Consider the following 24,786-nt stretch of genomic DNA (forward strand, 5'->3'; position numbering starts at 1 on the left):
TAGCGCGTTATAGATTCTTAGCAAAGATGTAAATGCATTCTTAAAAATTGTTTGAGGTCAAAGTTTCTTTGGCAACAAATCAACAAGCAATGGTTTAAAATTGCATCTTCAGTGGTATTTCAAACTGTAGTTCCAATAAAACAGTTTCTTTTTTCAGTTTATATACATTCTCTCTCTCTCTCTCTCTTTGCGTCCTTTAGACCTCTTGGTGGACATGCTAGGGGTTTTGGCCAGCTACAGTATCACAGTGAAAGAGCTGAAACTGCTGTTTAGCATGCTGAGAGGAGATAATGGCGTCTGGGTGAGTAAAAGACACACATCCTCCATCATTAGTTCATCCACTCACAGAAAACCAATCTCTGAGGAATTTAATGGATGTGGCTCCTAATCAGAAACCTTCTCGAGGTGTGATGTTAATGAGGTCCAGAGCCTGAGGAGAGGAACGGTGCTCTAGGCTTCCTGAGCACGAGTAGGCAGGAATAATGGACAGGCGATTGATCAGTTAAGGTTTAGATTTGCACTGAGAGTCATGGATGAAAATGGATTCCCCCCCCCCCCAATCTCATAATCTCATCCATGCTTTCTGAAATGGCACTGGTGGCTCTGGGTGACTGATCCAGAAGGTTGCAAGTTCAAGTCCCAACACCACCAAGCTGCCACTCTCAGCCCCTTGAGCATGGCTCTTAATCCTGTCAGCTCCAGGGCTGCTGGTTCATAGCTGATCTGTGCGCTGAACTGTGCTCTGACCCCAACCTCTGAACAAACAGGGATATGCGAAGTAAAGAATTTCACTGCACTGTGCATGTACCTTTCTTCTGAAATGCTCCACATTCTTCCATTCCACAAAATGTCTGCGTTATTGTTGTAAGATTGCGAGTTTGGCTAGGATTCCAAGTCATCCTTGTTCATGGGTGGGAAGGAAAGTCTTCCCTTCTCCGTCAGTTGGAGTGATGCTATCTCTAACTAAAGGTACTTAGCACTCACCTCCTCCTCATGAGTGGCAGTTCAGAAAGATGCTGTAGCTGCTTTTCCTATGTCTTTAAGGAAGCATGTGTTACCCCTTCACCCTCCCAGGCTGGTAACTGCGATGCAACAGGGAGGAATAACTGAATGACCAACATCGAAAGAACATATAGTCGTGGCCAAAAGTTTTGAGATGGACACACATTTTGGTTTTCACGAAGTTTGCTGCTTCAGTGTTTTTAGATCTTTTTGTCAGATGTTTCTATGGTATACTGAAGGACAATTATAAGCATTTCATACGTTTCAAAGGCCTTTATTGACAAATACATCAAGCTTATGCAAAGAGCCAATATTTACAGTGTTGACCCGTCTTTTTCAAGACTCCTGCAAGTCGCCCTGGCATGCTGGAGATCAGCTTCTGGGCCAAATCCTGACTGATGGCAACCCATTCTTGCATAATCAGTGCTTGGAGTTTATCACAATTTGGGGTTTTTTGTTTGTCCACCCGCTTTTTGAGGATTGACCACAGGTTCTCAGCCCTCTCAATATATTTCTGAGAAAGGGGCAAGTAAGAAAGCGTAGTAGGCAGAGGTTAAGCCAGGGATCCCAGCAGTAATTTAAAAAAAAAAAAATAGAGGAATGTAAGAAACTATCAGCATGGGTCAAGGGGGCTGCAAGCTCTTTGCGGGGTGCAGGGGCAGCACCCCTGCTGGGGGTACAGGGGGCAAAGCCCCCTGAAGCAGTTGAGATTTTAACACTTAAAGATGCTATAGAACACATTTTTTTTACTTAGATTTAACATAGAAAAGCAACAGAATTTAACAATAATGTGTATCTATTTGATGCCATATTTTGTAATCTATGACATAAGTGGCAAAAAAAAAATTTGTTATTTATAAAAATTAGACGAAAATGTAGCTTTGAAGAATATACTTGCCTAAATATTCCACTGATTTTGTTATAATATAACAATAGTATCCATAGTTCATCTCATTTGTTTATTTTTTTTGTTTTGAGTTAATGTCAATACTAGTCTAATATAAGCCACATTCATTTTTCAAAAATCATGAATATGAGCAGAAATCAATGATTCAGTAATATTAGATATATACATATGTACAGCAAATATTGGAGATATTTGATTTAAACCTTTCTCTTTTTGAAAGGTTTCACTGCAGAGGAATTTAATGCTCTTTTCTGGGGTGCATTCTGTGATCTTTCCTCCAGTTTTCTCTGCTTTTGTTTCTCTGATCTTTCCTTCTGCTTTTTCTGATGTTCCTGCAGTGCTCTTTTGGATAATTTCTTGGCTACTCTGTTCGCATGAGCTTTTGTTTCAAGTTCTGTATTCACCACATTCATTAATCTCTTCTTGGATTCAACTTCCTCTCTGGCTAAGCGCAACTACGCTTTCCACGACATATAGAATTAAGTTCAACGCATTAGAAACAAAAGCACGAACGGAGTTAAAACACGTTTTCTAGCAGATGGGAGCAGTCATATTGTTTTCTCGTTCTATTGCGTACAGTCTCGCGGTATTTACATCAATTCAACTTCCGAGTGTTCCCGAATGTCAATGAGAACAAACAAAGCCGATGAAAACATCGCTAAACAAGCAAACCAAATCAGAACGTATTCTGCTGGTTATTTTACTTAAACATATTTTTAACGGATATACAAGAGATTTAAAACAAAACAAAACACTTTGGCGAGAAAAATAGCGGAATTCCGCTAAATAGCGGCTGTCTGGGATCCATGTAAGCTGAGCGGAGGCTGTGTTAGCCGCTGCTGTGATTGTATAAAAAAGAGGGAGGGCCGGGGGTCCTCCCCCGGAAAATTTTGAAAATGTAGGTGTTAAATGGTGAATTCTGAGTGATCCTGAATGCAAAAATGTATTTTTATGAAGTATAAATTATGAAGTAAAAACTTATGAATTTCAATTATTTGAAAAAACACTGTGAGTAGCTGGCAATGGAGCGTTTGTAGGTGGCAAGATCACCGGCAGTTATTGAGAGGACTGGGTTCTCGATGGGATTAAGATCTGGGGAGTTTCCTGGCCATGGACCCAAAATTTCAATGTTTTTTTCCCCAAGCCACTTAGTTATCACTTGCCTTGTGACACAGTGCTCCATCATGATGGAAAAAGCATTGTTCATCACCAAATTGCTCCTGGATAGTTGGGAGAAGTTGCTCTTGGAGGATGTTTTGATACCATTCTTTATTCATGGCAGTGTTCTTAGGCAAAATTGTGAGTGAGCCCACTCCCTTGGATAAGAAGCAACCCAACACATGGATAGTCTCAGGATGCTTTACTGTTGGCATGACACGGGACTCATGGTAGCGCTCACCAGGGGTGGACTGGCAATCTGTGTGTTCTGGAAAAGTCCAGAACGGCTGTCCGGTCTACGGCCGTCGGCCCTGTTCAATAACCAAAATTTTCAGTCTATCAACTAACAACAGGTGGCGCTAAGACGATAATTTATCCGTCAATCATTATTCCATAGGCCTAAAAGCCAACAAAGAAGAGTAACGTTAGTGTCTGTCAACAGAAAGATGGCAAGCAGAAAACATAAGGAGAAAGGTGGATGGGAAAATTTAAAACAAAAGAAAGTGAAGTCACTTGAAGATGCTTCAAAATGTAGAAAGCTCACAGAGCTTTTTGGCAGCAGTGCAACTGCAAGCAGCAGCAGTAGTAACGTTCATGTCACGTTATCACCGAGCGAGACTGAGAACCAGGTGGACATCCAACCTGACCAACCACATGCTGATGATGATAGTCATGATGAGGGGCAGGCAGCTGAAGGGATTTCACCGGAGGAGGAGGTACCGGTAAGTGACAACGACATAAAACCATAGCATAAAACAGGTTACGTAAAGGCCACTCATATACCCCTCTCATAGTAGGCCAATCTTCTATTGACTGGATTTGCGGTGTGATGATGAGAAATATGTGGTTTATTGCTGTCAAAACAAACACGTAACTACCAAGCAAGCCAATTATAAATAGATAGGCAAGCACAAATGGCCGCGATTTCATATGTTCACCTCTGCATAATTCATGCAGATTAGGCTCTTTACGTTCAAGAGAACCAAAGCTCTAGCCTATCATTAACCAAAAGTTTGAGGGGGAGAAGTGTTTTCCATTTTGGCACTATTTATCTTTGTCTTCTCTTTCGTGGTGCGTGGTGGAATGTCTGTGGAATAGGCTACAAATGTTGTTTGAAGGATGATTGGTTGAATGGTATCATAACTAATCACAGCAGCATTGCATTGTGCAATTTGTTAATAGCCTAATTTTAGATCTGTTTGTCAGGCTTACCTACCAAAAAATCAGCATAATATTAAAGTGCTGATGACATGAACATGACTCTATGCAATTTCTTAAATAAACTATACAACATGGCAAACATGTTAGATTTCTGTTATAATTACGTAAAAAGAAACTGTTGTTATGCGAATATCCAACTTTTAATTGCACAGCACAAGAAAACTGGGTCCGTGGCTCTCGGCCATGCTGTGACGTCAGCAGGAGAACACGCTGCGGTTCACTGGCTGTTCTACTCAATGGAAATGGCGCATGAAAACGCTGGTGAACTCTCTAGTGCTAGCTCTTCCTCTGAACAAAAGAACAACCAAATACTGGTACTTTAAGCAGTGATCATGATGGCATGATTTTATCTGATTTTAAATAAATGAGATTGATAATAATGTGAATGTTCACAACTAGTACAGACAAACTCTGCAGCTTCTGATTCAGCAGCTGCGTCATACTCCGCAAAAACATCAGCAAGAACCTACAATATAAATGGAAATACAATACACTAAGCTCAAATGACTTTTGGAAAGTATAATTTCTAAATTTTTTCTACATATTCTTGAAGTCGGTCATCGGGGTACTTGCTACCGTTCCCTAACAACGCATGGCAAAGGGTAAAGTGTAGTGTTGCTACGAGTACTTGCTAAAGCCTCCGGTGGAAGATCCTCGATGTGCTGATAAGACATACAGTTCTATATAACACACAAGTGTCACGATAATCACAAAACAGATGCAAATTGTTAAAATGCCTAATTTTTAAGCAATCATGTATTGATCTCTTCCGAATAGAATCTATGATAGCCTACCCTCTTTACCCTTTGCCTCTCGTTGCTAGGCGGCAGTTACATGAAAGCCACAAGCTTTCACAAGCAAATACATGACTGATATCACGCCGACTTTATGATTACATTTATGATTATCATGAATGTGTACTCTATGATGTGTACTCTGTGAGCGCTCTGGAGCGAGTCACTTCCAAGATGGCTACGCAGACCGCAGTGTTACTATTTTTAGCATCATGTCAGAGCACTCTATAGCTCTACGTACTTTTATCTTATGTCGTTTCTCAACACATGTTCTGACAGGAGGACTGTCTTTGGAGGAGTCACCATGTCCCTGGCGACTGCTGGATCCGGCATAGCTACTAGTAGACCCCCTCCGGAATACTGTAGGTACTGCTGATGGTAGTAACACACGTTTGTGCTGAACTGAACACCCAAGAGATTCTTTTAAGCTGGGAAGGGTGTCAAAACAATCCAAATCGAAGTGTTCAGAGCACAGGACGGATGTTGGTGAGGGCTCCCACTTGTCACGAGTGCGCCTGACTTGCTTCACCCACTTCACATGCACCTCAGGATCTCTGGGAAACTTGAATAAACTTACCCCATCCTTGTGGGTTTTGGAGCAAAAGCCAGCAAGACAACGCGAAGGCATAATAACTATATATATTAGTGCTGTCAAGCGATTAAAATATTTAATCGCAATTAATGTCGCAACTGTCATAGTTAACTCGCGATTAATCGCAATTTAATCGCACATTTTTGTCACATGAAAAACCATTGTAATTCTCTTATCAGCATAAAAAAGTGAATGGGCTTGCTCACCGTTCGAACTACGGGGGTACTCGGGGGATCCGAGATCCCCTGAAACAGACATGAGATCCCTTGAAAACATGATTTGGGAAATGTTGGGGGGTCTCTAAAATATTGGCAAAATGATGTTTATTGACATAGCAATCGTGTGTAACGGGAAGCATTTGCATATCCGAAGTGAGCGCGCCTGATCGGAGATCCGCGCTCTGAGACAAGCGCAAGCACCCCCCAAAAGGGACCCCCCAAAAATATCGGCATAGTTCGAACACTGGTTGTACCAATGTTTTTTGTTTTTTTTTTATTGCAGAGCATAACACGTCTTGTCACAGCCACTGTAAAGTGGGGCTTGAGCCGCCGATGGGAAAACGATCGGAGCACCGTGGCTCTTCGGGGGAGGGCAGAGGACTCTGGCTGTGCGGGGCGTGGCATCATGTCACAGAACATTAATCTCACGATAAAAAAATTATCGCCGTTAAAATTGAGTCAAGTTAACGCGTTAATAACGCAACATTTTTGACAGCACTAATATATATATATATATATATATATATATATATATATATATATATATATATATAAAATAATGTATAATAATAATAATGACAAACTGAACACCTGTCACATCAACAACAAACTGGTAAGTGAGGAGGAAGATTCTTTCGCTGACGTCATATAGCCCCTCCTCCTCCTTCATCTCCTGGGTGCTGCAGCCCCATCAAATTTGCCCAAATAGCCGCGTTTTTTATCATAACTTGTAAAATAGGCGCCTTCGTGAATTAATATATGGATCATCGGGAATTACTTTTTATGTTATAAAACATCGCCAAAGATGTCAAAAACGTGTCATCAGCACTTTAAAACTATAAAATAATGTCAAGCAGGCTAATTCTTACACAGAATAGACCTAAAAGGCTAAAAATGTAATTGGGATTTAGGAAAAACCTCCAAGTCTGTTTTATTCTTCTTGTCTGTAGCCTAGGTATCAAATGCTATGTTTATCCAAAGTTTTAGCTGGTTTTTAAAAATAGAATTTTGAGGTATAAGTACAGGTTTAAAGGCTGTCATTCCAAATAATACTATTAAACAAATGTTAATCAAGCATATGTCAGTGCACAGTGTGAAGGGTTTTCCTAGATGCCATTACATAGTTTAGATCTCATCTCATCTCATCTCATCTCATTATCTCTAGCCGCTTTATCCTTCTACAGGGTCGCAGGCAAGCCGGAGCCTATCCCAGCTGACTACGGGCGAAAGGCGGGGTACACCCTGGACAAGTCGCCAGGTCATCACAGGGCTGACACATAGACACAGACAACCATTCGCATTCACACCTACGGTCAATTTAGAGTCACCAGTTAACCTAACCTGCATGTCTTTGGACTGTGGGGGAAACCGGAGCACCCAGAGGAAACCCACGCGGACACGGGGAGAACATGCAAACTCCACACAGAAAGGCCCTCGCCGGCCATGGGGCTCGAACCCAGGACCTTCTTGCTGTGAGGCGACAGCGCTAACCACTACACCACCGTGCCGCCCCATAGTTTAGATATAATCAACAATAGCATTAGCATCCAACTTCAGCTTTTCAGTTGTTTGTTTATTCAGGTTGAAGATAGTGGCAGCTGAAAAGATGACAGGGAGAGTCCAGGAAAGTGCCAGAATGAGGGATCAGTGCCCCAATATTTCAGCCGTCCCAGTTCAGACAGTTACAGCCTGGAGCAGTTTTTCAGTTACCACCCCCAGCAAAAGCCCAAAAACCTGTTCATCTGTGTGGGTTTTGTTATGACAGACATTATACCACTATAGCACTTTACTATAGTATAGTATACTATAGTATAGTGGGCCTATTTGGGGGGAAAGTCCAGGGTTGTTTTTTGGTCCCAGTCCGTCCCTGGCCCTCACCTTTTCTTCTCTGGGCAATCATTTTCCCAGATGCCCCAAACAGTCTGAAGGGGGCATCATTAGAGAAAATAACTTTTACCCCAGTCCTCTGCAGTCCAGTCCCTGTACTTCCTGCAGAATGTCAGTCTGTCCTTGATGTTTTTCTTGGAGAGAAGTGGCTTCTTTGCTGCCCTTCTTGACACCAGGCCGTTCTCCAAAAGTTTTCACCTCACTGTGCGTGCAGATGCACTCACACCTGCCTGCTGCCGTTCCTGAGCAAGCTCTGCACTGGTGGTGCCCCAATCCCATAGCAGGGTCCTGGCACTTGAATCTCTCTCCTTGAAGTTCTTGATGGTCCAATAAACAGTTGATTTAGGTGCAAAAAAAGTGATAACTAAGTGGCTCGGGGAACAAAACATTGAAATTTTGGATCCATGGCCAGGAAACTCCCCAGATCTTAATCCCATCGAGAACCTGTGGTCAATCCTCAAAAAGCAAGCGGACAAACAAAAACCCCCAAATTGTGATAAACTCCAAGCACTGATTATGCAAGAATGGGTTGCCATCAGTCAGGATTTGGCCCAGAAGCTGATCTCCAGCATGCCAGGGCGACTTGCAGGAGTCTTGAAAAAGACGGGTCAACACTGTAAATATTGGCTCTTTGCATAAACTTGATGTATTTGTCAATAAAGGCCTTTGAAACATATGAAATGCTTATAATTGTCCTTCAGTATACCATAGAAACATCTGACAAAAAGATCTAAAAACACTGAAGCAGCAAACTTTGTGAAAACCAAAATGTGTGTCTCAAAACGTTTGGCCACGACTGTAGATTAAAAATCATTTTATGAAATCTGTCAGATCTTATTGTCTACACTGTTAAACAGCCTTTTTTTTTGTATCTTCTTTGCCTTCTTTTTGACCCTGGTCTTGCTGCAGCCAAGGCATGCCATCAAGCTGCTGTCTGTCCTGAACCAGATGCCTCAGAGACATGGCCCAGATACCTTCTTCAACTTCCCAGGGCGCAGTGCAGCGGTGCGGTTCTCACTCTTCTCCTCTTCCTCACAGCCTGTCTTAAAATCAGGCATTTCTTTACATCTAATCTCGATCCGATTGACTGTACTTGTGTTAATTCTTATTATGTGTGAAGTGAAGACATATAAAAGGGCTGTTACATGAATATATGAGTATAAAATGCTCTCAAGAAGTAGTTTTAACTTATTAGTGATGAATCTTACATTCTAAAGTTTCCATGTGCCTTTGTCAAGATGCGAATAGCTACACTGGTGTTACATGAACGCCTGTTTGTGCTCTGATTATGTATACGTCATGTCTTGTTCGTCTAGGCCATCGCTTTGCCTCCCATTGCTAAGTGGCCTTACCAGAACGGTTTCACTCTCAACACATGGTTCCGTATGGACCCTCTGAACAATATCAACGTAGACAAGGACAAACCCTACCTGTACTGGTAAGTACTGGCATCATCAAGGACCAGTTTCCTTCTCTGGTCCAGGCTTCCCATTATAAGAATAAATCATTGTGTTATAATAAGCATCAGAGATCTCAGGAGTGTAAACCTGGATGAATGGACAGATGTGTATGAGAATAAAGTGTTACTCTTTTTGGTGGGAGCGTACTCTCCTAGCTCGGCCTCGGAGGGCCCACCGTTAATTTTATCGAGCGTTGGCCTATATTTCATGTTACTAAGAAAAGCTCTGCGCTGGAAGGTGTCCTGTAGGCTGGAGGAGGTAAATATGTGACTAGCTAAATGTCACAAGGAGAAATGAAGTCATATGAGGTGCGTATTTTAAAAAAAAAAAAAACTGTCATGAAATACAGTAGGTTTTTCGTTTACTCGCGCCTAATCGTCTTGTATTAGTCCTGAACTTTTGATTTAATTACACTGCTGCCTTCAGAAAGCAGCCAAGTGGTTGATTTCATACAAATCAAATAAAGCTGAAAATAGCGTTATTAATGCGCAAAGCTTTCTACAAATATCACACATGTTGGGAATTATTCCAAATAAATATTGTCTTTAAAATTACTTGTTTGAAACGAACTTAAAGCTACACTGAGTATAAAGCCAGGTTAATTTCACTTCATTCTGTTTGTAGTTTTTGTGATTTATTTCTTATTTTTATTATTTCTATTCTTTTATTTTTAGGCCATTCTGTTTAAGAAGCCACACTTGTGATTTTTTTTTTCCCCCTAGTGCACTAGCTTATAGTACGATAAAGACTTTGCCTAAAGCTCCTTGTGCAGGTCATACAAGCAAGAGAACATTGGAGGGAGCGTAACAAATATCACTATTTATTAACCCTTAGTAGCAATAACCAGCCATATTTATCCCCCGCTGGCTGAAAGGCAGTGTCTGTCCATCTGTCCATCCGAGGAAGGGTGCTCACCTTCCGAAATCAACTTCTCTCACAATTTTTGGAGGAATTTCACGAAACTTGGCAGGATTCTTTGTTATATCGGTAATACACATTTTGCAATTTCGTTCAATTGGGTCACATTTTACCAGAGTTACAGCCCTTGATTTAACAACCTTGTACTTTCACAATATCATGAAGGCGTGTTTGCGTTCTGAAATCAACTCCTCTCACAATTTGTGGAGGAATTTCTCTAGCCTGGTCCCGCCCATCCTAAGCGTGACGCAACATGAGGGCCTGTTGCGAGCTTAGTCTGGCCAGGCAAGCTATCTACAGCTCTTCCAAGCTCCCGAAAAATCGGGAACCAATCAACTTTGAGCATCTCCAACGGCCCTGGGTAGAGGCGTGTTCAAGGCAGTGACGTAGTAGAACTGCGACCGGAAGCCATAGATTGTTTACAGAATCTATGCCGGAAGCGCTTCATTCACTAGAAACATTACGAACATGGAGCAAGTTCTCATTGAAAACGGAGCAAAGAGCAGCCCTGGAGGTATTTATTGAAAGGAAGGACGTTTTCGCCTTGCTCCCGACCGGCTTCGGTAAGAGTTTAATCCACCAGTTAGCCCCGTCGCGTCACATACGTCAGAGGAAAGCGTGATGTGATTGGTTTAAGCTTCGTCACAGCCTTTTCTGGCTTCGACCAGTAGCAAACTGAGGCATTTCAGGGAGGCAGGTCAACCACGGGCTCTGGGAAACGGTTGGGCTTAATATCTTGGCCAGACCAATAGCTCGTAGAGCTTTGCAGTCGCGTTAGCCAGACTAGAATTTCACCAAACTTGTCAAAAGGCTTTGTTATATGATAGTTATACGCATATTGAAATTTAATTTAATTTGGGCAAATTTTACCAGAGTTATGCCCTTGATTATTAATAAACTTGTACTTTGGCAATTTCATCAAGGTGTGCTTGCTTTCTGAAATCAACTTCCCTCACAATTTTTATTCCCTGCTGGCCGAAAGGCCCGAAGGGGGATTATGTCGTGGTGATGTCCATCCGTCTGTCCCAGGAAGGGTACTCACCTTCTGAAATCAACTCCTCTCACAATTTTTGAAGGAATTTCACGAAACTTGGCAGGATTCTTTGTTATATGTCGGTAATATGCATATCGCAATTTCGTTCAATTCAGTCACATTTTACCAGAGTTATGGCAAAGTTGCCAGCGGGGGATATTGTGCTCTCAGAGCACTCTGGTTTAAAGTAGTTGTCAGAGTGTTGTGTAATATATCAAATTAAAGAGCATGAAGATCTGAATTGAAAACTTGTTTAATTTTGTAAATATGTCTTAAAAAAAAGGTTATGAACATTTGAAAATCCAGTGTTTTTATAAAATTTCCATTTCTGCCCGTTGTCCCAGTCACAAACCAGTTTAATTTGCCATTGGTTTAATTTTACGTTTATGAGGGAAAAAGAACCTCAATCAGAAATTAATAGACCAAAAAGCCAAAAATAAAAAGATTTAGAATGTTGAGTATCAGGGTAAGAATTACAGATAAAGGTTTCTTCTTGTAGATCACAATTATGCACCTAGAAGGCTTAAAAGTAATCCATCAGTGAAATTGGTCCATCCTTTGGGTTCAAACATAAAAGCCAGAATTGAGCTGGTATGTTCACTTTAAATTGTGGACACCGAGCATGACTAATGACGATGGTGCTTGAATGCGCTGTGTATACTGTAATAAGGTCAAACTTTTTTGTTCATTCTCTTCAAAACAGTATCACTGATATTTATACACCATCTCTTTTTTTTTTTCTCCATGAAAAAAAGAAATAGGAAAATCATTTATTTTTTCCTCAGTGATCCGATCTATCGCGGGCACTAGACACCAAAATGTTCAACCGATTTTATTGGAAAAACAAGTCAATATGAGAGAGTCGACCACTAGAAAGGAATCATGAGTTTCAAGCTGATTGAACTGACAGTGAGCGAGCTGGAAGCAACAATAAAACACACGCACCGGTGCCGAATATCACTAAAAAACCCAAGATGACGGCACCCGTGAGTTTAGTGTATTGGATTACAGCGTTAAAAAACACAAAGTAAAAGCTTATCGCAACGCCGCACAAAATGAACAATATATTCTGTAGATATGTTCTTTATTTTTGAATCAACACTAGTTTTATGTAAACGCTTTCAAACGTCTTTAAAGGCCACACAAAAACATGCTGTTCTCCCGTATATATATCTCATCCCGTATGAGAGGTTCATCAGCACAGCGGCATGCTGCCAAGCCGACCCTTAGAACTCAGCTGACACTGGATCTAAACTTGCATCCCAACTTCTTGGTTGAATTGCTCATGAAGTATCATCGCAGAGATGTGGCTCACATATCACATGAAACAGCACGACTTAACCATTTGAGCGATGTTAGGCGCTTGTCTGTGCAATGAAGTGTTCAGGAAAAAACATTTTGAATTTACATCATATGTAGTCATAGTTACAGTCTGCATACAGCTCTGCGTCCATCTGCACACCCATTCCTCTCATTTGAACTACTCATAAACACGTCACTGCATAGATACGAACCACATACGGTATCATAAGAAAGAGTGAAATTGGAGCTTTGTAACAATGCTAGTTACGTGTATACATACTGAAGGAACCATGTCATGAAAACAGATCAGTTTTCTGCGAAGTGATATCTTTTACTAATTTCTTCACCCATTTTCACACTCCTGTTTGTGACTGAATAAGTGACAAAGTCCATATCGCTTCACAACATCCCACAGATCTGAATAAACAGCAGAATGTAGCCTTTCTGATGATGCTAGATATTCCTCAGTGTGACAAAGCTTTGTTGAGTAATCTGGTTTTGAAATCACAGCAAATAAAATAATGAAATTTATTACGGTTGACAACTTTGTTCGAGGAGGTTATGTTTTCGTGTCCGTTTGTTTGTCTGTTCCCAACATAACTCAAAAAGTAATGAACGGATTTTGATGAAATTTGATGGAAAGGTGAGTCATGGGCCAAGGAACAATAGATTAGATTTTAATGCAAATCTGAATCTGTGTATGGATCCGGGATCTAGATATGTATGCGGATCCAGGATTTTTTTTTTCGTCTGTTCCAAACATAACTCAAAAAGTAGTGAACAGATTTTGATGAAGTTTGGAGAAAAGGTGAGTCATGGGCCAAGGAACAATCCAATAGATTTTAATGCAAATCCAAATGTCTGCGGATCCGGGATCCAGATATGTATGCAGATCCAGGATTTTTCTTTCTTTTTTTGTCTGTTCCAAACATAACTCAGAAAGTAGCAAATGGATTTTGATGAAATTTGGTGGAAAGGTGAATCATGGACCAAGGAACAATTGATTAGATTTTAATGCTAATCCAAATATGTCTGCGGATCTGGGATTTTTTTTTTTTTTTTTGTCTTTTCCAAACGTAACTCAAAAAGTAGTGAACAGATTTTGATGAAATTTGGTGGAAAGGTGAATCATGGGCCAAGGAACAATCCGATAGATTTTAATGCAAATCCAAATATGTATGTGGATCTGGGATCCAGATACAGTGGTGCTTGAAAGTTTGTGAACCTTTTAGAATTTTCTATATTTCTGCATAAATAGGACCTAAAACATAATCAGATTTTCACACAAGTCCTAAAAGTAGATAAAGAGAACCCAGTTAAACAAATGAGACAAAAATATTATACTTGGTCATTTATTTCTTGAGGAAAATGATCCAGTATTACATATCTGTGAGTGGCAAAAGTATGTGAACCTTTGCTTTCAGTATCTGCTGTGACCCCCTTGTGCAGCAATAACTGCAACTAAACATTTGCAGTAACTGTTGATCAGTCCTGCACACCGGCTTGGAGGAATTTTAGCCCATTTCTCCGTACAGAACAGCTTCAACTCTGGGATGTTGGTGGGTTTCTTCACATGAACTGCTCGCTTCAGGTCCTTCCACAACATTTCGATTGGATTAAGGTCAGGATGTTGACTTGGCCATTCCAAAACATTAACTTTATTCTTCTTTAACCATTCTTTGGTAGAACAACTTGTGTGCTTAGGGTCGTTGTCTTGCTGCATGATCCACCTTCTCTTGAGATTCAGTTCATCGACAGATGTCCTGACATTTTCCTTTAGAATTCGCTGGTATAATTCAGAATTCATTGTTCCATCAATGATGGCAAGCCGTCCTGGCCCAGATGCAGCAAAACAGGCCCAAACCATGATACTACCACCACCATGTTTCACAGATGGGATAAGGTTCTTATGCTGGAATGCAGTGTTTTCTTTTCTCCAAACATAATGCTTCTCATTTAAACCAAAAAGTTCTATTTTGGTCTCATCTGTCCACAAAACATTTTTCCAATAGCCTTCTGGCTTGTCCACGTGATCTTTAGCAAACTGCAGACGAGCGGCAATGTTCTTTTTGGAGCAGTGGTTTTCTTCTTGCAACCCTGCCATGCACACCATTGTTGTTCAGTGTTCTCCTGATGGTGGACTCATGAACATTAATATTAGCCAATGTGAGAGAAGCCTTCAGTTGCTTAGAAGTTACCCTGGGGTCCTTTGTGACATCACTGACTATTACACGCCTCGCTCTTGGAGTGATCTTTGTTGGTCGACCACTCCTGGGGAGGGTAACAATGGTCTTGAATTTCCTCCATTCGTACCCAGTCTGTCTGACTGTGGATTGGTGGAGTCCAAATTCTTTAGAGATGGTTTTGTAACCTTTTCCAGCCTGATGAGCATCAACAACGCTTTTTCTGAGGTCCTCAGAAATCTCCTTTATTCATGCCATGACACACTTCCACAAACATGTGTTGTGAAGATCAGACTTTGATAGATCCCTGTTCTTTAAATAAAACAGGGTGCCCACTCACACCTGATTGTCATTCCACTGATTGAAAACACCTGACTCTAATTTCACCTTCAAATTAACTGCTAATCTTAGAGGTTCACATACTTTTGCCACTCACAGATATGTAATATTGGATCGTTTTCCTCAATAAGTAAATGACCAAGTATAATATTCTCATCTCATTTGTTTAACTGGGTTCTCTTTATCTACTTTTAGGACTTGTGTGAAAATCTGATGATGTTTTAGGTCATATTTATGCAGAAATATAGAAAATTCTAAAGGGTTCACAAACTTTCAAGCACCACTGTATGTATGCACATCCAGGATTTTTATTTTTTTTTTTGTCTGTTCCAAATGTAACTCAAAAAGTAGCAAATGGATTTTGATGAAATTTGGTGGAAAGTTGAATCATGGGCCAAGGAACAATTGATTAGATTTTAATACAAATCCGAATATATATATGTGGATCCAGGATTTTTATTTTTTATTTTTGTCTGTTCCAAACGTAACTCAAAAAGTAGTGAATGGTTTTTGATGGAATTTGGTGGAAAGGTGAATCATGGGCCATGGAACAATTGATTAGATTTTAATGCAAATCCGGATATGTATATGGATCCGGGACCCAGATGTGTATGCGGATCCAGGATTTTTCATCTTTTATTTTTGTCTGTTCCAAACATAACTCAAAAAGTAGTGAACGGATTTTGAGGAAATTTGGAGGAAAGATGGGCCAAGGAACAATTGATTAGATTTTGATGCAAATCTGGATATGTGACTTGGCAGAGGTATGCACTCTACCAAGTGCCCTTCTCATTTCTGTTATGCACTAAGCACATATTTTTGCAAATTGCCAAGTCATCGAAGTTCCCATTATTCCAGATTTCAGCGAATCTCCCCTACATGATTATGAAAAGATATCGCTACTGCCAATATTTTATGGTGAGATGCATGTACTAACATCATTTCATAAGATGCAGTCTTCATTTTCCTTGAACTAAAGGTTAATATAAAAAATATGCAAGTATTATCATATTAAATAATGGGAGATTTGGAAAGACGAGACTGTTCCAGAGGGAAAAAACAAGTTATACTGTGTCCGTCTTGCCCTCGTGAAATTACCCTGAAATTTGCCTAAGGTTCATAGGGTTAGGTTACTTATTAGGCTTGAAATGGTTTATTTCAGGACAGTGTTTTTGTAACATGGTACAACTCAAGGAATAAATTCTTTTGCCATTTTTCTCTTATTTGTCTATTTGACTTCATTACATGTCATACTGTCTGTGAACTCCTGATCGACTGAAAGCAAAGTGATGGCAAAATTGCACATGTTGAATTTGTTTGTTTTTCCTTACTTTTGATTCTGTTCAGAATTGTACATTTCTGTAATAATACTGAAATGAAATTAGCATGGACTCCTGACACTGTTGAGAGAGAGAGAGAGAGAATCAGAATAAAAATAGCTTTGATGGTCTGCCGTCTTATCAGCAGAAACCAGCTTCTTCTGCAAATGCTGGTCTTTATGCTGCTAGACGCACACAGCCATGTTTATCTGGAGTTCTGCGATACTGTTCAGCTGATCTGATATATTTCTGTTTGTATGGATTCAGAACAAATGTCATCTGTGCACAATAATAGTCCTAATGTTATAAAAAAAAAGGTATGTGATTCAGGTAAGTAAAAATAATAAGCCACTATACACTGATGTTCTTGGTGAGTCGAGTGGAATTCCCAACACGAGCCTTGTGTTTTGATTGTGCTGCAGCTTACATCTGTATCGGCAAATTTAAATTTATACAGTGTCTTGCAAAAGTATTCATCCCCCTTGGCGTTTGTCCTGTTTTGTTGCATTACACGCTGGAATTAAAATGGATTTTTGGAGGGTGAGCACCATTTGAGTTACACAACATTCCGACAACTTTAAAGGTGCAAATTGTTGTTTTATTGCGACACAAACAATAATTAAGATGAAAAAACAGAAATCTGGAGTGTGCATAACTATTCACCCCCTTCCATATGAAACCCCTAAATAAGAGCTGGTCCAACCAATTCACTTCATAAGTCACATTATTAGTTGATTATTAGTTGTCTGCAATCAAAGTGTCACATAATCCGTCACATGATGTCTGTATAAATCAACCTGTTCTGGAAGGAACCTGACTCTGCAACACTACTAAGCAAGCAACATGAAACCCAAGGAGCCTCCAAACAGGTCAGAGACAAAGTTGTGGAGAAGTATAGATCAGGGTTGGTTTATAAAAAATATCCCAAACTTTGAATATCCCAGGGAGCGCCATTAAATCCATTATAGCAAAATGGAAAGAATATGGCACCACTACAAACCTGACAAGAGAACGCCGTCCACCAAAACTCACAGACTGGGCAAGGAGGGCATTAATCAGAGATGCAACAAAAACACCAAAGATAACACTGAAGGAGCTGCAAAGATCCACAGCAGAGATGGGAGTATCTGTCCATAGGACCACTTTAAGCTGTACACGCAACAGAGTGGGGCTTTATGGAAGACTGGAGAGAAAAAAAAAAACCTCACTGCTTAAGAAAACATGTTTGGAGTTTGCCCAACAGCATGTGGCAGACTCTGCAAACACATGGAAGAAGATTCTCTGGTCAAATGAGACAAAAATTGATCTTTTCGGCCATCATGAGAAACGCCATGTGTTGCGCAAACCCAACATCCTGAGAACACCATTCCTACAGTGAAGCATGGTGGTGGCAGCATCATGCTGTGGGGATGTTTTTCATCTGCAGGGACAGGAAAGCTGGTCAGGACTAAAGGAAAGATGGATGGCGCTAAATACAGGGCAATTCTGGAGGAAAACTTGTTTGAGTCAGCCAGAGGTTTGAGACTGGGACGAAGGTTCACGTTCCAGCAGGACAATGACCCTAAACATCCTGCTGAAGCTACACTGGAGTGGTTTAAAAGGAAACATTTAAATGTCTTGGAATGGCCTAGTCAAAGCCCAGACCTCAATCCAATTGAGAATCTGTGACATCACTTGAAGATTGCTGTACACCAATGCAACCCATCTAACTTGAAGGAGTTGGAGCAGTTTTGCCTTGAGGAATGGGCAAAAATCCCAGTGGTTAGATGTGCTAAGCTATGCACACTCAATTGTTTTTTTTTTTCATCTTATTGTTTGTGTCTCAATAAAACAGCAATTTTCACCTTTAAAGTGGTAGGCATGTTGTGTAAAGCAAATAGTGCTAACCCCCCCAAAAATCAATTTTAATTCCAGCTTGTAATGCGACAAAACAGGACAAACACCAAGGGGGATGAATACTTTTGTAAGACACTAGCCGGTTTACATGCAGCTGTGCATACTCCGATTGCCTAGTTGGTTTGGGTACAATGCACAAAGCCATCCCATGTGTCACCAGCTTCCATAAAAATCCCTGTATACATGTCCAAATATTGCTCCTAAAATCCAAATAATATTAGCACGTCTTAATTGGAAAATGCTAAATTCAGAATAGGGCCAAATTTGGAATATCCAAACGGAATATACTGTTGACACGACCTGCATCACATTACGTGTATCACACTGTGATATTCGGAATAACGGTGGAATATTAGTGTGCATGTAAACGTACTGAATGTCATCTGCTCTACATCCTGCATCTCTCCTAGTTTCCGAACGAGCAAAGGAATCGGGTACTCTGCCCATTTTGTGGGGAACTGTTTGATTGTGACGTCGCTCAAGTCCAAAGGCAAAGGCTTCCAGCACTGCGTGAAATACGACTTCCAGCCCAGGAAGGTGAGACCTGTCCGTTCCATGATACCTCAACACTTAAAGCTAGACGGCCTTTTGAATTGATCAAATTGGTGAAATTTAGTTTCCTCTGAATTTGGTCATTGTAATATATGTTTATTTCTGTAATATTTCAAAAAAACAGGCCATTCTGTGGCTGGGAAGTTATTTAATTTGAGGGGATTCCTGAGCAAATAATGTGCATGAAATTGCTCGCTTCACGCAGTCAAGCAGACCGAGGAAGTCCGTGTGCGCATGCGCAGGTTTTACCACCTTCTTCTTTTGCATCCACAGTGTTGCATTACTGCCATCTACAGGTTTACCTTGACCGTGCACTGACGGTCAGTGTTGTAGTTGAGTCACTAAACCTCGAGTTCGAGTCCAGTCTCGAGTCCCCAGTGTTCAAATCCGACTCAAGTCCAAGTCATTAAAGAAAATTTCGAGTCAAGTCCACTATTGATCCGAGTCAAGTCTGAGAACAAGACTCCAACCGCACCACTTTACGGTGGCTGTTTTAGCGCCATTAACATTAGTTTGTTCCTGAACCTGACGTACAGGATGAACAGGTGAATCTGCTTCTCTTTGTCAGGGAGTGTGACGTATTCTGTCAGAGATGGCTGGGAGATGGATGTAAGTGCCGAAGGTGTGTTTATTAATACAAGTGAAGACAGGTAAACAATCCAGAACGGCAGGCAAAATCATGAAACAGACAATAGGTCGAGCGAGGCACAAACAGGCTATCGTAGACTCTGCAAAATCAAAGACGAGAAACAGGAAATCAGGGATCAGGAAACCAAACAAGGAAATAAGGCTCGGTAATGTGTCAGCAACACAAGTCAATACTTCGCAAAGTAAGTGCGTTTTCACAGTTTTTATATCAGTGCGCTGATTGCGTCTTAATCCTGTGCAGGTGCGAGTCGTTTACGGCGCGCGCACTGTCCGGCGCGCAGACGAGAGTCTATCTGATGCACGCGCCAAGGCGCGCAGGTGTGACACTCTGGCACGAAATTAATACAAAATTAATGTAGATATAAATATTTCATGCCAAATTATTATGGCATATTACAAAAAATAAAGAAAAAATACGAGTCCTTGTCTCCAGTTTCCGAGTTTGAACGCAGTTAATGCACGAGCCCGAGTCATCAGTGTTCAAGTCCAAGTCAAGTCACAAGTCCTAAAAATTGGGGCACGAGTCGGACTTGAGTACTACAAGCCTGCTGACAGTTCCATCATTCTGTCGCTAAACGAACAGCTGATCACACTGAGGTGCTCGCTGATCACCAATATTTATTAGTTTGGTCCTGCGTTTCCTTTCTTTCACAACATAACATCTTCTCGCTTTGTTACTGTAGTCAGTCTTCCACGTTTCATTCGTGTCCTCCATTTTTCTCTCCTGTTTCAAATTTGTATCCCACAATGCCTTGCGTGAACAGGGAAAGCCCACCATGTGATGCATGATGTAGTATCTTGAATTGAGTCATGGTGAAGCAGGAAAAAATAGCAGAGGATTTAGGGCCACATGGCCCTAAATTTATTAATTGTTGTATTTAAAAAATAATAATAATAATATGGAAGTCTGTGATTCGAATTCAGTAGCTTTCGGTCCACTAAACAAAAATAATTGGGTGTCGGGGAAAATTCTTTTTATGACCTACACTTGAAAAATCTGAAAGGCAGTCTAGCTTTAATATTTTAAGACCTGGTTATGGTTTCACAGTCTCCGTTTCTACTTCCCTGGGGGGAGCACACCTTACTATCAATACTGCTTTCACAGTAAATATAACCTGACTGATCTCTCACAAATTTCCTGTGATTTGACTTGACACTTAGACTGCTGCAGAGATTTCCTCTGGAATGTCACAGTAAATATCAGCAGCTTAAAGCTTCATAGAAATCTTTTTTTTTTGCAAGTACAATCAGCCAACCGTGAAATCAGCCGCAGCACTGCAGGCTCACACATGGCCTGGTTTCTTATATAGCATGGAATTTTAAAAAGCACAGAAGATCAGAAGCATTATGGTGTGAGAGAGACACGTGATGTGGTGGCAGAAGTTCGTCTCCTGATCAATACCCTTGCTGTCAGATAAGCAACGCTGAGTTAAATCCTGCATCTCGGTGCAAACAGGAAGACTTTTGTCTGCACTGGATTATTGGAAATGGAGCTGGACTTTACTGATGGTTGGAAATTATGTCGGGCTCAGGACACACATACAGTACGTTATGTTTTCAACCCCTTTGTTTCTAGGTCGGGAAAAAAAATTGCAAAAATGTGTTTCTGTATTCTCGTAGATCTACAAATCAGTCGTGTGTGAATTGAGTTGTGTGTTTTTCTGCTCATAAAGACTCAACAGCAAACCAGTTTATTTTCTTTTATCCTATTTATGGCATGAAGATTTCAGACAGGCAAACCCACATCAGCAGTCAGGAGTTATTAGGATCAGGAGAACAGCTTTTCTAAAACCTAAACAGAAGATATTGATCTTCACACAATGAGGAAGCGTGTTAAAGATATGAAAGTGTTAGTAGACAAAAGGCAACAGCGCAGAGCGAAAACAGCCTTCCACAGAGACGGAGCTAAAAAAAAAAAGACCTTCCAGACAAATGGAACAAATCAATAGAAATATTTCTGTTTATGATATAAATGCGGTCGTTAATACCCATTTAAACATTCGTCCTATTTACGATTATAAAGGAGCACGTGCAGAACCTCGAACAACACGCACACGTTTGCCTCGACTGCATCGTGGAGGCTCTCGGACACCACGCTGACGTCTGCGCTGATTTGTCTGCATATGAGAAAAGCATTAAAATCGGAGTGACTGTTCCCTCGCTGCGAGGGCGTGGTGAATGGGTCCATCTGCACTGCTGAATCTCACATATGTTCACACAAACACACACAGAAGACCTGGCAGCAGTGGAGGTGACACTCAGACACGCTTTCAGCACGACAGGAGGGACATTGGCTGGGCAGGAGCACTGAGCTTCCCCCAGCCGCTCTCTCTCTCTTCTCGCTCTCTCCTCTCACACTCTCTCTTCTCTCCTCTCATTCACTCTCTCCTCTCTCTCTCTCTCTCCTCTCACACTTTCTCTCTCCTCTCTTTCTCTCTTCTCGCTCTCTCCTCTCACACTCTCTCTCTTCTCTCACTCACTCTCTCCTCTCTCTCTTCTCGCTCTTTCCTCTCACACTCTCTCTCTCTTCTCTCCTCTCACTCACTCTCTCCTCTCTCTCTTCTCACTCTCTCCTCTCACACTCTTGCTCTCCTCTCTCTTTCTCTCTCGCGCTCTCCTCTCTCTCTCGCATGCTCTCTCCTCTCTTTCTTCTCTTTCTCTTTCTTTCTCTCTTCTCGCTCTCTTCTCTCACACTCTCTTCTCTCCTCACTCACTCTCTCCTCTCACGCCCTTTCTCTTTCTCTCTCTCTCTCGCTCCTCTCTCTTCTCTCTCGCTCTCTCCTCTCTTTCTCTCTCCTCTCTCTCTCCTCTCTCTCTCTCGCATGCTCTCTCCTCTTTCTTCTCTCTCTCCTCTCTCTGTCTCTCACTCTCACACTCTCCTCTCTTTCTTCTGTCCCTCTCCTCTCTTCTGTCACCTGCTCTCTCCTCTCTTTCTTCTCTCTCTCCTCTGTCTCTTTCTCTCGCTTTCTCTCTTCTCTCTCTCTCTCCCCTCTCTGTCCCTCTCTTTCTTCTCTCTCTCCTCTCTTTCTTCTGTCACCTGCTCTCTCTCCTCTCTCTCTATCTATCTCGTTTTCTCTTTCTTCTCTCTGTCACTCTCTCTTGCTTTCTCTTTCTTCTGTCACCCGCTCTCTCCTCTTTCTTCTCTCCTCTCTCTCTCTCGTTTTCTCTCTCTCTCATATGCTCTCTCCTCTCTTTCTTGTCTCTCTCTCACACTCTCCTCTCTTTCTTCTCTCTCTCCTCTCTCTGTCTCTCTCTCTTGCTTTCTCTTTCTTCTGTCACCCGTTCTCTCTCCTCTCTTTCTTCTCTCTCTCTCCTCTCTCTCTCTTGTTTTCTCTCTCTCTCTCTCTCTCCTCTCTCTCTCTTGTTTTCTCTCTCTCTCTCTCTCGCTCTCTCTCTCTCTCTCTTTCTCTGCCAGTGTCAGAAAGGCCTGAGCTCTCTCAGCTACATCTGGCTTTATCTGGTTTCCCTGAAATTAACCTGATTCCTGGCTCACGCTCAGCGACTCACTCTTCACTTTGGAATGAATGTTAAACAGGAGTGTTGGGTGTGGTTCCTCCTGCAGATGGTCCTCTGAGGAAGAGAACAGAGGATCAGCTGCCTGTTAGAATGAAAGTTGCAAGATCTCCCAGCTTTGACAGTCAGAGAATCTCTCTCTCTCACACACACACACACACACACACACACACACACACACACACACACACAGAGTCCTGCTGGCTCAGGCTGCTGGATCGTGCGCTCTGCTTAACAATGAAGCTTGCTCACCTAATTAGCGTGTACAACCCCGATTCCAAAAAAGTTGGGACAAAGTACAAATTGTAAATAAAAACGGAATGCAATAATTTACAAATCTCAAAAACTGATATTGTATTCACAATAGAACATAGACAACATATCAAATGTCGAAAGTGAGACATTTTGAAATTTCATGCCAAATATTAGCTCATTTGAAATTTCATGACAGCAACACATCTCAAAAAAGTTGGGACAGGGGCAATAAGAGGCTGGAAAAGTTAAAGGTACAAAAAAGGAACAGCTGGAGGACCAAATTGCAACTCATTAGGTCAATTGGCAATAGGTCATTAACATGACTGGGTATAAAAAGAGCATCTTGGAGTGGCAGCGGCTCTCAGAAGTAAACATGGGAAGAGGATCACCAATCCCCCTAATTCTGCGCCGACAAATAGTGGAGCAATATCAGAAAGGAGTTCGACAGTGTAAAATTCCAAAGAGTTTGAACATATCATCATCTACAGTGCATAATATCAAAAGATTCAGAGAATCTGGAAGAATCTCTGTGCGTAAGGGTCAAGGCCGGAAAACCATACTGGGTGCCCGTGATCTTCGGGCCCTTAGACGGCACTGCACCACATACAGGCATGCACAGGTATTGGAAATCACAAAATGGGCTCAGGAATATTTCCAGAGAACATTATCTGTGAACACAATTCACCGTGCCATCCGCCGTTGCCAGCTAAAACTCTATAGTTCAAAGAAGAAGCCGTATCTAAACACGATCCAGAAGCGCAGACGTCTTCTCTGGGCCAAGGCTCATTTAAAATGGACTGTGGCAAAGTGGAAAACTGTTCTGTGGTCAGACGAATCAAAATTTGAAGTTCTTTATGAAAATCAGGGACGCCGTGTCATTCGGACTAAAGAGAAGAAGGACGACCCAAGTTGTTGTCAGTGCTCAGTTCAGAAGTCTGCATCTCTGATGGTATGGGGTTGCATTAGTGCATGTGGCATGGGCAGCTTACACATCTGGAAAGACACCATCAATGCTGAAAGGTATATCCAGGTTCTAGAGCAACATATGCTCCCATCCAGATGACGTCTCTTTCAGGGAAGACCTTGCATTTTCCAACATGACAATGCCAAACCACATACTGCATCAATTACAGCATCATGGCTGCGTAGAAGAAGGGTCCGGGTACTGAACTGGCCAGCCTGCAGTCCAGATCTTTCACCCATAGAAAACATTTGGCGCATCATAAAACGGAAGATACGACAAAAAAGACGTCAGACAGTTGAGCAACTAGAATCCTACATTAGACAAGAACGGGTTAACATTCCTATCCCTAAACTTGAGCAACTTGTCTCCTCAGTCCCCAGATGTTTACAGACTGTTGTAAAGAGAAAAGGGGATGTCTCACAGTGGTAAACATGGCCTTGTCCCAACTTTTTTGAGATGTGTTGTTGTCATGAAATTTAAAATCACCTAATTTTTCTCTTTAAACGATACATTTTCTCAGTTTAAACATTTGATATGTCATCTATGTTCTATTCTGAATAAAATATGGAATTTTGAAACTTCCACATCATTGCATTCTGTTTTTATTTACAATTTGTACTTTGTC

At 41.3% G+C, this 24,786-nt stretch overlaps 1 protein-coding gene across 7 annotated transcripts in view; it reads left to right on the plus strand.

The window, feature by feature from the left end:
- Positions 1–24,786, plus strand: part of nbeaa (neurobeachin a) — a 460,126-nt gene that overhangs the window by 235,004 nt on the left and 200,336 nt on the right. For 5 of the 7 annotated variants that reach the window (XM_060908447.1, XM_060908439.1, XM_060908440.1 and 2 more), the window contains exons 3-6: positions 201–301; positions 8,689–8,784; positions 9,096–9,217; positions 18,640–18,766. In XM_060908447.1, coding sequence (XP_060764430.1) covers positions 201–301; positions 8,689–8,784; positions 9,096–9,217; positions 18,640–18,766 — 446 coding nt within the window. Of the gene's footprint in view, positions 1–200; positions 302–8,688; positions 8,785–9,095; positions 9,218–18,639; positions 18,767–19,358; positions 19,404–19,444; positions 19,612–24,786 lie in introns of those variants that run through there. The other 2 variants (XM_060908444.1, XM_060908443.1) reach the window with 2 other exon arrangements.

Source organism: Neoarius graeffei, chromosome 25 (genome assembly GCF_027579695.1).
Source record: "Neoarius graeffei isolate fNeoGra1 chromosome 25, fNeoGra1.pri, whole genome shotgun sequence".
Classification (NCBI taxonomy): Eukaryota; Metazoa; Chordata; class Actinopteri; order Siluriformes; family Ariidae; genus Neoarius; species Neoarius graeffei.